The sequence below is a fragment of the Opisthorchis viverrini genome (genome assembly GCF_000715545.1).
Source record: "Opisthorchis viverrini unplaced genomic scaffold opera_v5_180, whole genome shotgun sequence".
In the NCBI taxonomy this organism is placed as follows: Eukaryota; Metazoa; Platyhelminthes; class Trematoda; order Opisthorchiida; family Opisthorchiidae; genus Opisthorchis; species Opisthorchis viverrini.
Genome location: NW_008751837.1, coordinates 414,151 through 432,216, shown reverse-complemented (window position 1 = coordinate 432,216; position 18,066 = coordinate 414,151). Strand labels below are relative to the sequence as shown.

The window sequence follows — 18,066 nt, the reverse complement described above, 5'->3', positions numbered from 1 at the left end:
TTATTATTATTATTATTATTATTATTATTATTATTATGGTGAATCATGTTGTAGCTGACGAGAAATGACTTTTGTGTTTGCCATGGTTATGATGTCTATTCGGGTGATTTGTCTCGGACTGCATTTTCACTGAACTGATGAGAATGACCAGTGATGCACAGTGGCGCAGTGGCTTTATTATCAAAAACCGGCTGCATTCCATATCCTACAATACGTTCGATGCAACTCTCCCTTAATGTTGCATTTCAATTTTTTATAACTTTTCGTGGTGAAATTTCGGTCATCGTATACTGTTTGTGGGCTCTCCGACTTTCATCAAGATCACTTAACCCTTGACACCATAACGGAATAACATCAAGCTAGTGTCAAATTCTGCAAACTAACTGGTCTTAGAAGTTCTTACCTCGGGTCGTAGCGTGAACCATCTGCTGTAAACTGATGTCAACTTGCAAGCTAGCGGCCGTCAAATGGGTGTATGTCCTTCCACACGGTACTGTCAGTTGCTTGGTACCACGTTGTTCTGAAGCACCAGTCAAATTATGAATGCTACAGACGGAAACTTAGCAACTGTTTCACGTCTGCATATGAGTCCAAGGACATTCTTGCTTGCCCATTTTAGTGATGGCGTCTCGGGGTCCCTCAGACACAAGCCCGTGTGATCAGACTAGCGACTGCATAATTCCTCCTTGGTAGACCAACTGAGAGTCGTCCGCACGCAAGACACCTTAGGACAACGTACTAGGCTTCAAATTGGATTGATAAGGAGCGATCGGGTCTGATGCGTTCGCTTGAACATTTATCGCCCTCATTCTTCCATCAAAGCTGGTGCTCTTCAGGAACATGTGCGGGCCAGATGAAAGTCTAGTGGATTTTTTGAATTTCACTAAACTGCAAATAAAACTGTGTGTACAGCGTTACGCCAAAGGATAGTCCCACAGAAAGTTACTTGAGAGTTGAGCACTGGGGATGTAGTTCGGCGATCCATGGAAAGTTTGAAGTTATGACGTAACCGCAAACAGATTTCTGTCAGGTATCCCATCCGAGGAATCCTCATTCACCCATGCCAAGTTGCTCATGAGACGGTTGCTTTCTAACCGAATCGCAACATAACGCGACCAATAAATGTTAGTCCTAACATTTATCAAACCCTATTCTGAGTGCATGAAGATCTTATGCATGAAGATCTTCTTATAAAGTACCAAGCGAGAAAAAAAGAAGTCTATGATCTTCTGTGTGTGGGAGTTCGAATGGTGCTTGTACAAGCAAGAGAAAGATAGAGTTCCAACACAAAGTGAAATGGAAGTTGGTGTTGTGGATAATATGACCCGGAATTGAAGCTCTCTGTTGGTGGTCATTGGCCATCTGTGAGAACATTTTAGATGTTCTTCCAAGTACTTGGTCTGCTGCCTAGAGATAAAAAACTGCTCTTTGTCGGAAAACTTTAAAAAAATGAATATGCGACTCAACTTTGTGACTCATTTCACATCACCCGTGACTCACTGTTCCAAGCGCATCCAAAAATGCAATAAAAAAGGTTTTATTAAATGATACCTAGGTTAGTGGCATGACCGTTTTGTGTTTTATTTGCCCCGTTTACGTTTGTTCTTGAACAAAATGGTCTGATATATTTTGTCAGACTATCCGATAGCTCCTTCTTCATGGCATAATTCCCCATGCCTGATAACAGCAATGTTCCGATGAGTTACATGTCAATGACTAAGGTCTTGTGCACTTGCACAAAGCGGCCACAAAATACCATGGGTTCACCAAGATTCTTATGTGGTGCTTATGAACATTCTTTAGACATTTTGGTTTGTGTGTGATGAGAAAAATGGGTTTCCAGCTAGAATCTTCTTGTCGCGAGCTTTGTTTCTTTATTTCGTTGGGCTGCTGCCGTCAAACTTTACGCCCCAGATCATGTGCAGTGTACTAGGCTTCGGAGAGTACTTTACCCCGGCGTCATAGTGTCAAACAGTGACCATTTACTGGGCGGAAAAATCGCCCGACAAGATGAGGCATCCTCTGCATTCTATTGTTTCCTCACGCTAGCGGTTTTGCTAGGACAGCAGTCTTTCGTAGATCACAGTAATGACCTACAACAGAAATATGTATCTCAGCAAGAGGAACTGATGAATGCGCTCAAAAGGCAAATAGAAACCAAATATCACAAGCCTGACGCTGGGAATTTAAAGGGACACCAACTTTTTAGTGATCAATTTAGACCACAATCGGATTCCCGTTGCTTTTGAATCTGGCATGTAATAATAAGTACTGTACCTTTTCGGTTTCCGACTTTATTGTCTAAGGCTGCGTACGGTCAATTTCATGCGCATCGACTTACCTTAAAACTCATATTAGCGTTCTTCCGGCGAATGTGATCTCAAACTACTCAGGGTGTTTTATTTTCTTCACCAATTCTGCCTTTGACTCACAGCAATAGGTTTTAGATGGTTGCATGTGGTTGCGGGATTCCAACAACTCACTTTCACACCACTCTCGTTCGAACAGTCCTCCTTCTGTCCTGGCGCAGTTATTCTCATATCTACATTAAAGAAGAGAAAAACTGTGCTCAAATTTTACTCTCATTGAAACTCATCTTCAGTGCATATCCTTCGACCTACGAACATCTGATATACGGGGTGAGCGTGTTTACTACCACCCCACCAGCTCACGCTGGACGCATCTGAATAGTCACATTTGAACAGGCGAACAGGCGAGATTAGTTTCGCTGATACCTTATCGATCAGCAGCTGTTGCTCGTATAAGTTGCAACAGCGTCCGGAAATTTACGCATAATGATATCACCACAATTCACTGTCTCTCCTTTCAGGATCACATGTGCTTCACTGAAAATGCGATCTATTTGTAGTTCAAGATGCGCGTCGAGTAGCTGCAGAGAATCGGCAGATATCCGGAACGCTTTACTGCATTTGATCTAACCGCAATATGCTAGACCAGACGAATAGATGGTAGATTTCTGCTTTGCATAGGCATACTGCGCGTACCTGCATATCAGCAACCAAACCCACGATGTCCACTCGCGAGTAGATCATGCAAGGGGGCGAGGTGGTTCAAGTGATTAGAGCGCGAATAACGGGCAGGATGGTCCGTCGTTGGAATTCTCCTGTCTAGGCATGGGCAAATTGGCAGTATATCAGCCCTCGTGCTTCCTCCGGGTGGCAGGGCACCGGAAGGGTGTTACAGCTGAATGATTATCTTATCTTTTAGGTCATGCAGACGTTGAAAGAGCTTAGACTTTAGTGTTTCGAAGCTAAAGACAGCAGATTTCTTGGTAGAAATGGAATGTGAATTCGAGGTTTCTGGTAGATCTCCAGAAGACAGATTATTCCATTGTCCTTGAAAAGAGTACAGAACAACTTATATTTTATGTGTCGTACAGAAACGGGATTGCCTTGTTTTGGTTAGGCTTTATTGTGTTTGAATTATAAGACTGAATTTATTAATTTTGCTGCCCTCACGAACAAGATTTTGCCTTCTGTTCTCAGTTTATTCAAATGGACAATTCTTAAGCATTTGTTTTACAGCACATATTGCAGTCACTCACGCTAAACAGCAATAGGATAATAGAGTCATTGAGGTGATAGTGAACCTCTGCGGAACTTAAGGAGGCGATAACACGAAGTTTGTCCTTTCAACCTGACATTTCTTCTAATGTTGTTGGACAGTCACACACCATCATTCGGTTGAACCATTTTTTTAAAAGCTACGATCCTGGGATTCCGGGTTGTCGATTTTTCCGAAATTTATTTTGCGAACTCTGCCATTGACTTTCTAACCAAACAAGGACTTCGGCAAATTGATGTGGCTAAATTGTACGGTTTTCGAGGTCTCAGACGAAATAAAATGGACTAAAAGTTTTAGCGCTCTTAGTAGCAGCTGCCGCCAAATAAAATTTGTGATACAGAAATTTCGTGCTTGTAATCCTGATACTCAACACGAACTATTAGGGGCGTTTCTCACGAAAACACCAAATTCAGAGAAGTCGCCTCTACCTCTGTTCAACGTGAACTGTGACGAGGCTTGAGTTAAACTAATCACTAGTTGTGAATTCAGGTTCACATCGCTCGTCTAAACGGTACTTCTGTCCTGGCACAGTTACCGTAGTGAGTCCACACCAAACGGAGGAAGCAATGGTGCTACCTGAATGGGAATTCCTGATAGGCGGTCCAGTCGATCGACAAAAGCGTGGGCGGTTACTCAGCCGCTGTTCTGGTCGTCAGGCCAACCAATAGCACTGTTCAAGTGTGAACGTGTTCGCCTGTTCAGACGCGACTACTCGGGTGCGTCAAGCGTTCATTGGTGGGGTAGCGATAAACAGGCATGTCAGTTGCCCGAAGTTCAAGCTCCGGACACGGCCAAAGGTATGCACTGATCCACTTAGAGTGAAACTGGAGTCCACTGATTCCCTCTTTGATGTGGACTCATGAGAATAACTGTTTCAAGATATGAGGGGAACTTTCAAAGGAATTGTTCAAATCCCGTGACCATCTATAACTAATTGTGGATTCGTGTTTCTTGTAAACTATACGACGGACATCTGTATACACATATTAAGGTGTTGCAGCCTGATTAAAGAAAACAAGTGTGACGAATATAATGTTCATAACTGGCATACTTGTTATTTGTCGTTGTTGCATTTAGGGATGCGAAGGTTAACAGTTTCGTCTCGGTGGATGGTGAGTAAGAAAGGAGTTTGGGAACTACTGCTCCAAAGCATATTAGATAGTTTGCCCCTCTGAAAAACCGCAGTTGATATTCTTCATTTGGACGCCAACTGTGTATAGAAAAGCATTGTTTTTAATGGATTTATCAAGAGATATCAGTGCAATTGGGTCAGGGTATGTTCACAAGGTTCTAAGGTTCTTGCCTTGTTCCGCTTGTAAGAACCATCCGGACATCCATCAGGAAACCGACAACAAATTTCCTTTCAACAGTCGGTAATGATGATGAGCTGTTCAACCGCCTCTATGAATACACCACTCATGTCACTTCTTTGTGTTGCCATCATTCAGCTACAGTTGTAAGCAGGCTGACACAGTTGCGTTTTCAACCATGCTTTCCTTTGTCGATGCTACTTCCCACAGTTGTTCGGCTTGTATGTTCTCAGTGATCATCACCCTTTGGCGTCTCTAAGGGTCCATCAACTACTCGCAAATGTTCGTGCGAACGCGTTGTAAATAAAGTGTCAGTCCGGACTCGGTTTACAGAGAAAGCGCATGATCACTCGTTTGATTTAGAGAATCGGTTTGAGCGAAAACTGCGTCCGCGTGCGCCATTGTGCAGCCCCTTTTCGTGCCAATGTTTTCGTGGACTTGTGGGTTGAAGCCTTTTTTAGGAGGGTGAACATACATCACTCACTGACGAGTGGTCACATTTTTGCGCTTCGAATCCCCGTTGTGGATGAAAGAAGTAAACAAACAAAAATGGCAAGCAAATACAAACAGAAGACAGCACATCATGGAGCTCTGCCCCTGAGCGTGCACGTGCGTCTGTCTATCCGCTGTATTCTACCATTTGCCTGTGACTGTACCGCTGTTTTTACCTTGCGGCGATCGTTCCCCAGCCTGATCGTCGACCTTCGCTACAAACCATCCACCCCAACGAGGTCGATGCTCTGCGACAAAAACTGGCGGATTTGTTGGTCATACCGGTGAGCTGAATGTTTTCTGGATATGGAAATTTGTAAATCCTCTGCTAAACACAGTGCTTGTGATCTATGTACGGTCAGCCGGGTTGGTGATGAACGTACGGACCAACGTTTCCGGAACAAACAGTCGAGTGGATGTGGGTTTTGGGGGGTAGAGATAGGATAGATGTTTGAAAGAAGTGGAGTTAGAACGTGAGCGGCATCCGAGACAAACGATATGCGATTAAAAGGGGAAAAACTCAGGATTTTCGGGACAATAAATCTCACTGTCACATTTCGAGGAGGACAGCACTCGCAGTACCAGCTGCTCGGACTTACGTATCTCTGAGTACCTGACGGCCTGTAGTTCCCGGTTAAAAACACTTTATGTTTGCGGTATTGCACTTGGTTTGGAGAGTACTTAAGCACAAGTCACGCAAAGATCACATCATTTTCAATACGTATTCGTTACACCTCCCTTCAATAAACAATACGAGTGGGGCACACAGGCTAATCTGACTCAAATATGAGTCACTGTCTTGTACTCTCCGTTGGTTGAATGAGTACCATTGAGTACGCTTGAAATAAAATGATAGAGAACTGACTGACTGAAATAGGAGATTGTCAGTTTAATTCTGTCGCAGTACGCTCTGTTGTTTCATTGGTCTACTCCCATAGGCTTGGCTATTCTGAAGGAAAAGAATTTTGACTGACAGATGATCGCATTTCCGCCTAACCGGCGCGGGTAAACAGCCTAGCCAAGATCCAATGGTTTTGAAAACCGTGAAAATAGGCGACCTGTTAGGGTAAAAGGAATTCACCGAGTGTTACTGCGTCAGGATTGCTAACCAGTGAAAAGCGATCAACTGATATAGGAAATTCGGAAAGGTCTTCGGCTACCCAGGAGTAAAGTCGAGGTATCAATGTCAGATCCAAGTGTACTATTAATTATTTCTCAAATAACACTGAACAACTTCCACCCAGTATGATTTCTTCGCTTGCCAAGCATCAACCAAACCTAAGTCCCAAGCATAAAAACTTTCCAGGTAATAGAACCACTGATTGAATGCCGTTTTGCTGCCACAACTGTGCCGTACTGTACTTCATTCTCGGACACAAATTCTGACAGGACACTCTTGCTAGTTGAAAAGAGTGTCTCCTTTTGAGTATGATAGAAAAATTGATGCAAACTCATAGACATTCTTCTGTCAGTTTTCGGTAATCTTGGAGCCCATCTGGTGGGTTTAGCTACAGAACTCTAGCTACCCTTTTACAATCTTAGCTAAACCAATATCATAGAACCGCTAATCGAGAGGCTAAGATAGTGTACGCAAAATTACATGCTCACTCCAATATGAATGCTGTTCAGCCAGGTGGGCTTGTGATTGGCTTCGGGAACAAAAGGAGTGATATGCACCACTTTTTCTTAATTAATTTGAAGCACTGTTCGACTCTGACACCTTTGGTGAGGCTGTTGGCAAACTGGCCTCGATGACGTCAAAGACATTGATCACAAACCCGGGCACATTGCCTTTGATGTGACTTGCTCGCTCCAACGGCACTTTCACATTACATAATCAGACGGGAACCCAGCCCAACAGGCGTTCTTTGTTCAAGGTGATTTCTAGTGAAGCAGGGCTCAAATGGAAAACGAAGTAAAAACAACGGCATGACTTTGTCAATGCCTCCTCCTAAGCAAGTAGTGAACGTGATGAGCCACATCAATGCCCCATTGATAAGGTGGAAAGTGACCGGTTGGAATGTGACTCACCGAACATGATACAGCCGGGCAACTTCCAGAGAGAACCTGCACGATTCAAAACCTTCCGAAAAATTGTTACCACTTGACCGTAGATTACGCAAAGTTGTTCACTTACTGGCATTTCCTATACCGGTCCAATGATTAAGTAACCAACTAGCCCTGTCAACGTGTCTTTTGAATGAAAAGATCCCTGCTTTGAATTAATGTGAACTTAAGCTGCTCTGGTAACAAAACCAGTGCTATTTCTTCCGCCAATTTCTCCTTCCACAAATAAGCGATTCGAAAAGTTAATGAAAATTTGCATGCTATCTTGCTGTTCACTTGAAGTTCATCATCCCAGAAGAGTCTGGCGGTAAATTTGCAATTCCATCTCAAAATCCTTCAATGAATTGGCAAAGGACTGCCCTACTGTCAGATGATTTAAGTTCTAAAGAATTTTTCCACAGAGTAACCACATAGGTGGTCTTAATTCAGTGAGCTGAGTGCAGGAACTTGAGCGGCGTACGCTTTTGAACTTTCGGCGGCATCTGTGTACGACAGTTGCTTTAGAAGTTTTTTGCGTATTCCGGTATGAGTTGTTCATCAAGAGTCGTTGATCTCCTCAGATTAAAACACAATAAGTAAGCATGGAAGAAATGTCAATAGACAAGATATAAAAAGTACGCAGCATGTAACTATCATGAGTTTTCTAGTACCACCCCACCTATGGCCGAGAATCACTAGGTTAAGGGGGGAAACTTTTGCGATAATAAATGTTCCCATCACAACTCTTCTCGGGGAAACATACTATGCGAGGCACATTCTGTATCTCCCACAGTGGTTGAATTATTCAAGCGACACCCACGCAAGAAATATGCCTCAATAATTTTGACGAGACATGAGAAAATACACTCTCATTTTCGGATTTGCGTACAAGTTGGTGCTCTACTAGAACACACGTTTGGCGAAAACTCAGGAATACGACTAACGGATGAGCAACAGGAAACCTGTAGTGGACTGTCGAAGAGCTTTCACTAAACTCACTAGTAGTTTAGCGTTAGGACATGAGAATACTGATCGAAATGTCTTATAAACAACACCAGCATATCTTAACATTAAATAAGACGTGAATTGTCAAGTGATTTCAGTTGGTCAAAGTCAGTGTGGCTCATTCTCCTCGAAGAAGAGACACTACCGGTACTGGAGCACCCGCTCCTTTAGGGTGATATTTCTTCATACACACTTCCATACTTTTAGGTTGTCAAAGTCATTTGAAGTTGATTTGTTTGTTTGATGTTCTAGGAAGTGTTCAGGCCCGTCAATCACTCTGCTTAAACAAGACACAATACTGCAAACTTCCAATCAAACAGATCATCTACTAACAGTAAGACGCTGCGAAAACTTACCATAGTAATTCTACTTGAGCATATCATTCCGTAATCGTCAGAAACTTCACTAGGAAAAAGTAAATTCTGAGGACGTATTTACATACATGAAGCTTCGATCGAATACATTCCACAGGAGCATCACAAACTAGGAAAAAGTGCATTGCGCTTTATAAACACTAGGTTCATTCTGTTGGGAAGGAATGTAGACTCAGTGCGAAGCTGACTGCATGTCTGCTCTAACTAACAAGTGACGGTCATCTGCACTTCCGCCTTCACTATGGAATCACTGCGTTGGTTTATCCTAACAGCCCCCTTCGGTAGTTCATGAAAGTCATTAAGTGTCAAGGAAGTTAGTTCGAAATTAGTGAGAGCGCATATCATAACGACGCTTTAAACTTTGTTGAGTGTGCAAACTTTTAAGTATCATTTTTACCTATATTGAGACATTTACTCTGAAAATGTTGCAGAATATGGGTAGCTCGGGTGCCTGTTTAGCTGTTGCTCTGTTTGCCAAGCTCGGCGAACAGACTAACAACTAAACATTTACTCTGAATTTCAGTGTGTATCCCACTCACAGAACCGTTGGTTCACACTCATTTCATATTGATGGTTGGACTGACAGCTTAGACTGCACATTGGAGACTGATTGTCAAGCCAAAAAAACCAAGCCGTCGAGCGTCAGCAGAATGACCAGGCTGATATGAAATGAGACCACCCACACGACCCGAAGATTTAACCGCTACATCTCACTTAAAGTTTGATGCGGCCTGCAAGGTATACCCGTTAAGACAGGCGGTTAGAGCTTGCGAATCACACAGAAACTGAGTCATCATTCAGCTGATCCACTAAATGAGAACTATGGGGGACCAGGCGGTGTGCCTCTCACATCGTTTCGTTCGGCACCGAATATTGGCAGTGGTTGGATCTCTTATTCCAAAACAAAGGTGTAGTTTACATGAAAAGGGACACCAACATTTGTGGAAGGACTCCAGGCTGACGTGCTCATCCGGTCGTTCGATCCAAAGGCCGAGACTCTGGGAAACTTCCAGACTATCTACCAGAATATGGTATATCACGCAACGCTTCAACCGTTGGATATTGCAGCTGGTATCAACTTTGATTCGGAATAGAAAGTATGAAACAAGAACATTACTCCTTTTGGAATGACTGATGAAACCGTACACTAAGGTTCCAGCCTCAGACACAGACTACAGTGTTCCAGGCCGAGTGTTTCCCTGGGATATTTTCATTAAAATCAGAGCATTTCCAATACAACCATCCTTCCGGTGAGAGGGTTTTGTGTGGAAAAGAGATATTTTGATTCCTTTTTGGAGGTGGCCTTCTTACGAGTTTCGCGTCAAGCTTTGGCTCTCAGAGAGCGCCACTTTGAGCTACCCCGTCTTGGTCTACCTTCGGCAAAGTTACTTTATTTTTTTGGGGTTTTTTGGGGGGGGGAGGTTTGTTGCATTCGACGCTGTCGGATTTTTTTTGGGTTGCTCGTCCAACAATGGTGGAGAAAGTAACGGAGTAAACATGAGTCATTAAAAGCGAACATTAGACATCAGTACCTTCCAGTTTAACCAGTGTAAACCTATTGGGTTAGGGATTCTAAATTGACTAGGTTGAAAAGTTCAGGTTGCTTGTTTTCTCCACACATGACGCGTAGAAACGGAACCGCGTGTGGAAATTGTCAAACAAGGATTTTATTACGTGAAACTTATTACCAGCTAAAAGCTGCTCTCGCATTTAGTCAGGTTAGGTCAAGGAATGCTATGCGCACACGAGGGTGATTCTTTAGAATACGAAATTACTGCGGTGACAGTTAATTACATATAATACTTTCGAACAAGTAAAACAACATAGATGTGTTGGAACCGAGGGTCTCAATTAAACAGGAAGCCTTAGCCGCAAACGACTATTTACGAAGCTCCTATCAACAAGATATGGGGCCATACAGAATTACAGTACGTCTTAATACGAACAAACAATTTGAAGTTGGGTGCCGTCATAGATAATCAATAATAATCGTTCAGCTGTAGCAACCTTTCGGTGCCCAGTTTCCGTGCCACCCAAGGAATCACGAGGGCTGTGATACTGCCAGGTTGCACAAGCCTAGACAGGGGAAGTCGAGAGGTATAGAAGTGGATGTGACCTCAGATAAAACGATATGAAGTGTGTGCTTAGTATCCGAAAGAACTATGAGTGAAACGTTTGGTCAAGCGCCGTTGCGTTTACTCACCAGAAGCCCAACAAAGTCAGTCCTCGAACATCAACTGTATTTCGAAGTGTGCTACAGTGGCCTCCAAATATGCCAAAAAATCATTTTGCTTACGGAACGTCGAAACGTTACTGAAAACTCTTCGACGACATGTGCCTGGCTTCGCCCCTCTTGAGGCTCATCAAGTAATTTCCAAACGATTGTATGATGTTAGAAATTTTTCCTGTGGGAGTTTCGGGAACATAACGCAGAAACAGCACATCTTTTACAAGACGAGCTACACATCTTCTTGAATGTTGTCAGACCTCTGTGTAGTCCAAAAATATCAGCCGTGAAATCTTGTTATCTCGGTTGAGTGAGAAACTTACCGGGTGCATCAACAATCATACAGAACGGCCACCGGTTGGCAAACCGGCGCGAGCCTTCAGAATAGAGTAGTTAGCATTTCGCCCAGGCGTACTCTTTCAAATATTTTCGCGAGGACAGAAGTGCACGGCTAATAAGTCGAGAATTTCTGCCTCTTGTGTTTAGCACTGATGTTGTCCTCATGATTTTTTCGCTTTATGTCATTTTCGCTGAACATGGTGAACACTGGTTCGGCAGGATGTCCGCATATACGTTGAGCATCACGGGCGAACCTACGGTCCGAACCGACAGCTATACCTGGCCGAAGTTACCTGCAAACTGCGTCCCCTGATGTACGAACTATATGTCTGCACTCCCTGTAGGCACTGGATGTACTGCATGGGCTGGGAGCACCAATATTTTTTTCTGGTTACCACGTTACAGTGTGTGGTTTGCAACAGATGCTCGGGAACGGTGCCACACGGCTACTTCAGAGCATCCCACATCTCGCGAAAGTAGCGTTCGCACGTAGATTGTGTTTAGTTCCGCCGACTCCCTAATCTCTGGGTAATTGTCGATTTTATAAGCTTTGTCTTCTTCCCTCCGGGTATATTTACGGAGTGGCAGTGAAACTTATCGGCTTTTAAAAATCGCCTCTACCGAGCATCGCAGTTCTAAACAGAAATTTTAATGACTAGTGAAGCATTCTCAGTGTCTACGTGGATTATGGTCATGGAAGGTGGAGTCATAGACAGGTGTCATGCATCCCAGCCTAATTATATTCTCTCATGAACGATTCCAGTGTGGTAGTGAAGGCCATATATCCTGGTTCACTGATCGCCTTTACAATGCCATCCATCGATTGTACGAACAAATATACCTCCCTGAGGACTTACCATATTCACGGGACCCTCGCTATGAGAACATTTGTTATTTGCAAGTTCACGAAGGGCTAAACAACAGTTAACTGGTGACATCCAGATGTTCACGAATAAAGAGGATCGATGGATAATGTCGCACAATCGATTGGGTCCGATCGATCGTGCGGAGTTCGGGGACTGGCTGTCAGATAACACGAGTTCATACTTTGTACACGCCTTCTCTGAGCATTGAGCGATGGGTTACACATTCAGATGTTAATGCACCAGAATTGCATTCTATCCTAGATAATACATGTCTGACAGATTAAGCGATGCTTTGTTGACCTCTCCCTTTGTATACCGAATGCCCACAGTCGATCAAGAACGAAGTGCTGCTCTCGATCTATAATATCTTTGTCAGAGTAGACACAATCATACAGAATCTAGGGAGACGATGAGCTAGTTCGACCGTTTCTCATTCGTGCAGGAAGCCAAAATTACATCAGGTGTAGATTAGTAGTTGTATTGGTGTCGGCATTGAATAGTGATTATCCTTGAACAAAAAGCGTTTGGATTCAATGGCACATATGTCACCTATCTTGTCTGAAGAACGAAAATCCATTTTCCAGGTGCGCTGTTGCGTACCGTGGTGCACCTGTTCTTCTTATGGGACAGTATGGACCAACCGGAAGCGGTGGCTGCCTTTGACTAACGGCATCCTCAAACCTGAGTGGTATGATCTTTCTTTGGTCGGTTTCCATATTGAAGACCACGAGTTTGCTCGGCTAAAGTATGAATATTTGATGGATTCATTCTCGTCGGCTGTACGTTTTGGTGACTCGATCTTGACCACATGCCACTCACGGATGTGTTCGACGGCCGCGAATTTACTGCGAATACTGAAACTGACTATCCAGCCCGTCTCCTAATTAGGGCGCTAATGTTCACGCAACACTGTCTATCCACCTACCTGGTAAGCAAAACACCACCGTGTTCCGGATGTAAGCTGATACCCGACTGTTTCGCATTTTTTCCTGCTTTTAGCACACAAACCATGCCAAGTGTTGTTGCGTTCACCTTATACCAACCCTGTGGTTCATCCGCCTGGTTGTTGCGCAACTTGTTGCACACGACAAACCTGTGTATTCGTTGCGGTCGTGGTACCTCGTACCAGAATCTGCGGTGATGAGGTCTCGCGTCGGTCTCCATTGCCATAACCCAGAGTGAAGTGATGGCTGGTGTGATATCCTCAAACAAATTAAAGGCCTATTCACTTGCTGCCGAAAATTTAATCATCCTGTTACTTTCATTTATTAGTTTTAGTTTGTTAACATCCTACCAGAGCACACTTCCCAGGGGAGGACACCTTTGGTTAAATGTTAATGTCTCCAAGAAATCATCTCGGTATTAGCTCAAGATGACACTTTTGTCATTCCTCAGCTCCCCCTGCCCATTCCCACCTTTCTCTTCGAACAATAAGCCAGCGGGCTAAGTGGTTGGAGGTGCTGTAGTTACTTATTTTTAAGATAACAGGTTTTGGCGTCGTTACATCTTTCATCACTGGTGATAAGTGAAGTAATCGACCGACCGCGGTAGATTTTAGCAGCCCCTTACACAACAATTCCAAACGAATGGGTCGAAGATTCATAGGAATTTGCAGGAGAGCTTGATTTTCATTCCATCTCTAATTGGTCGCTTGCTGTGTAGGCAAGTCCACGAAGCCGCTTATCTGCTGAAACTTCGCTACGGCTTATAGACATAGGTGGGTTGATAAACTGACAGTTGCTTTTGGAACCCTAGTTCGCGCACACCAGTGATCCCTAGCTAACGCCTGCCGTCATTTGGTTTCCCGCCGCACACCTGAGGTAAAGGATCTACCTTGGTTGAAGATGAGAAGGGGGGTTGTTTTCATTTCTGTTTGGTTTAGAGAGCAGGCATCTGTTTGGGACGTGAACAGGGTCGGAACACCAAGACCCGGTTATGAAGTTGGCCGCACTATTGATTGGAGACCCGTGTCCCTGAAATAAGCTAGATCGAATCGTTTTGGAGGTTTTTGAGACGCGCGCTTCCAGTGATTCTGAGCATGGCTTGGCTTGGTCCGGCAGGCTTATAAAAAGCCTCCCTTTCACTCGTAAATTCAGTGGGAAATTTCACTTCCCCGCTTACATGGGAACCATATGCCTTCTTCGTATGAATGCCACAGAAGGTTTGTCTGTCCGCGATAGGGTGAAAGGGAGCACCTCCGGCGGAACGCATCAGCCATGAAGTTTCATACCACCTGAACCGAACTTTTGCCGGAGGTCTGTATGAAACAGTGCCTATAAGGCTTGAATAAAAAGAACGACATGCGGTTGCTTGGAGCCGTAGATATTGGGTGACGATCCAATATGCGCTTATGGTGTCAATTTGAAGCTAAACTTACACTGAACGGGAAACACTTATTAGCGTTTTACTTTAATCCGAGACGTAGTCCACTCTCAAACAGCAACAGCTACGCATACTTATTGAATCATTCCACTGAAGTACACACCAATTATATCTGGAACTCCAAAAGTTCATGTGTTACACTTTGTCGGGCGGCGGTCAGTTTTCACCATCCGGTTTGTAGCGACACATACTAAATATAAACTTAAGTTTATGATACGTGGTGAATTTTTCCACGGGAGATACTTTTATCTACTGGTCGGGAAAAACGGTGGGTATATGGCTAAATTTTTGTGCGTTTATCCATTCATAAAATGGGACTTAACCTTCTCAGACAGCTGCACTTTATTATTGCGTTTCTAACGCAGTAATATCACGCAAATATCACTAACTTCTCAGGCTTCAGTGACGAATAACTTTCAAGCTCCCAAATCAGCTGACCAGGAGAACCTGATCACCAAATCAGGTTTTTCTTGCGCTTCATTAACCCCGTGCTAATTAAAACGCTGGACAAAGATAATACAGAGTCATCACTTCCGTTTAAGAGTATACACTGGAATGATGCCAGAATATTATTTCGATTGACTGTGTCCGAGTGGCGAGATAACAACCAGACTGGAGTTTATCCCAAGTCAACTAATTTATTAAAGTCAGTTTGAATAAATATGGACTCCATGATATGACTGAATGGTGTTTCGGCAGCGGTCATGAACCGGTAAATATGTACCATTGACGTACAGTATGTTCATCAGGGACCAGAAAACGTGTTCCGTTTGCTTCTGAAGAGCAAACGGCAACAGGAAAACTTCCATGTCACCGATATGACATCCTTGATAAGGGTGTTTCCTGCCTCATGCTACGTAGTAGCTAAATGACAGAGTACTGATGGCCTAGACAGATTCCTTCCTTTCATCGGAGTTTTCTCTGGGATTCATTTCCTATAACTGTCACTCTGGTACCTGAACAAAGTGGAACAACTGGATCATCACAACCATAGTATTCGTTGACGTGGGAAAACTGTCACAACTCGCCTCTGTTTTTCCTCTCATCAAACTGATTACAGTGACCAAAAATACTTGTTGTTCCCCTAGATTGTACAGATTCACCAACGCTTTGGTGCCTTTTCTAGTATGCGCAACTTGCCAACTTTGGGAAACGAATGATAAAAAACGTATTGCTGGCTAGAAAGGTACACTTGGTATTCCAGGATGACAGTCAGGTGAAATTATCAGGTATTATTCCATAAAGACAGCATCACTCAGGATAACCTGTAACTACCATTTGACCAGACTGGTGGTATCTGTGTTTATTTACGTGCGACTAACGAATACATAACATTCGGGGCCTAGTTTTGAGATGGTTTGATAAGATTTTGTCCAGATGGAACGCTGACACAATTTTTTTCTTTTGCGTTGATATCACCCGGTAGAACGTTTTCATCGGGTGGCGATTATGGTTCTTTCCCATCGTTCTGAGCGATATTTCCGAATGTTGATGGAGCTAGAGAAACTGGTAGCGCTCATAGCAAATATATCCAAATCAAGTTATATGCTTCGACACTTGGAGGTCGTGTTCCTTTAGTCACAATGCGAACAGCTGCGATGCTATCTTCTAATGGGATCACGGAATGTTCTGATTCCTCTCTTCCATAGCGCAACTACAAGCTACTTCGGATACATGATCAGTTGATCGTGTAGATTTTTATCAAGCGCCATCAGGTGCCACGTGCATGCTAAATGTTTTTACTGTTTCTGATCCAAATACTTTTCACTGACCTTGACCGCGCGTAAACCAACCAATCACACCAATGGAATGTTGACTCAAGTGTAGCCTGCACAACGCCCACCGGCAACCGCTTCCAAAACAACATTAGTGCAGCGTTCTCAATGTCGTGGTACATACCTTAATTTGTCAAACGTTTTGACAACTGATCACACATTCCGGTGTCTAATGCCCTCATTAACCTCAGTCTGAAATCACCCATTTCAACCGACTGGGGAGGAAGGTTGCTAGCAAACAGCACGAAGAACAAGGCTTCGAATAGGCAATTTTCTTGTTACCTTGATTGAGTAGAAATGATCTCAAAAAGTTTGTTCTTCGGCAGAATACACTATCTTTCTCCCCTCATTACCTCCGTATAAAACGCCACTATGCAGTAACCGTTTGTCCTCTGGTATCTATAGAATGGGTTGCCAAATCTCTGCAAGCAACAGATGGCCAAAGTTAATGCGCGAACGAGCCAACTACACTCGTTTACATTTAAAGATAAGCAGGAAATGCGTAGGTTTTGTCTACTGTATTTCAATTTACGAGCGGGTGGTGCCTGTTTTTGTGGACCATGGTACCCGGCAGTAATTAAAGTTAGTGTCACAGAACCTCAAGAGACGCATTCGGCTCTAAACTGTTCCTGGACTGCAGTTTCAGAAAGAAAATAAATGTTTTTATTTTCAATTGTTTCTGATCACTTCAGACAGTGAAGCATCAGCATTGGAGCGCGTATAAATGCGTATAAACCTGGAGACCGTTGGGTCGCTTCGAGATGTAATTTCCAGTTTTTACGCTGCAAAATCATTAGTTTTTTGGGAAACTTTTGCCTTTTTTTCTAAACGTTTTGTGAAAATCCGCTTACAGACGTTGATATCCAAGGGTTTCATATGGAATTAGATACATGCTTAAGGGAATCAACTATAAAAGAAACGTTCAATTGTAACATCCTTTCGGTGCCTAGCTGCCATGCCGCCCGAAAGAAGCACGAGGACTGAGATAGTGGCAGGTTGCCCAAACCTAGACGGGAACAGTTGAGATGATAAAGTTGGTTTCAAACTACAGACCTTCCGCCCCGTAAGTTCATATCTCAACCACTGCGCTTTCCCCAGCTCATGAATAGGAACTCAGTTGTATTTGAAATAAGTTGATACCAGAGGGTTGGTTTGAACTCCCGACTTCCCATCTGTTGAGGAAATGCAATAACTGTTGAGTTATGGCGGATACTGAAACACTTTCACATGATAATTTGTACTCTGAATTGTGTTAATTTCCCTAAGGGGCCTGCGTTAGGATTTTTGTTTTCCGAGGTTCTGATTAGTGTAATGTACTCTGAATTGTGTTAATTTCCCTACGGGGACTGCGTTAGGATCTTTGTTTTCCGAGGTTCTGATTAGTGTAATTCTGATTTTAGGTGTCTACCGCTACAACGTTCCGCATTCCCAACCAAATTCAACGGTTTCTATTGGGCGCTCCCCCCTGACTCCCTCTTTCTGATAGAGACCAGAGCATGTTGGAGCGCCGATTCGAAAATTCGTAGTACACTAAATTCCGCATAGTTGAATGATTCAGTTTGTGGTGGTGCCCTACTGGAACAGATAACTTATTTGTTTACCAAAACAGAGTTGAGTTGCAGATCTGTTTTATCCAAGGTCATAGCAGTCAACATCTTGCAGAGA

At 43.5% G+C, this 18,066-nt stretch overlaps 1 protein-coding gene across 1 annotated transcript in view; it reads right to left on the bottom strand.

Moving 5' to 3' along the window:
• The window catches only part of T265_07679 (hypothetical protein), a gene marked incomplete at both ends in the record, with an annotated part of 40,450 nt that overhangs the window by 14,729 nt on the left and 7,655 nt on the right, over positions 1–18,066 (bottom strand). The window contains one exon of the mRNA XM_009173258.1: positions 2,484–2,542. Within this exon, the coding sequence (XP_009171522.1) occupies positions 2,484–2,542 (59 nt within the window). The remainder of the gene's footprint in view (positions 1–2,483; positions 2,543–18,066) is intronic.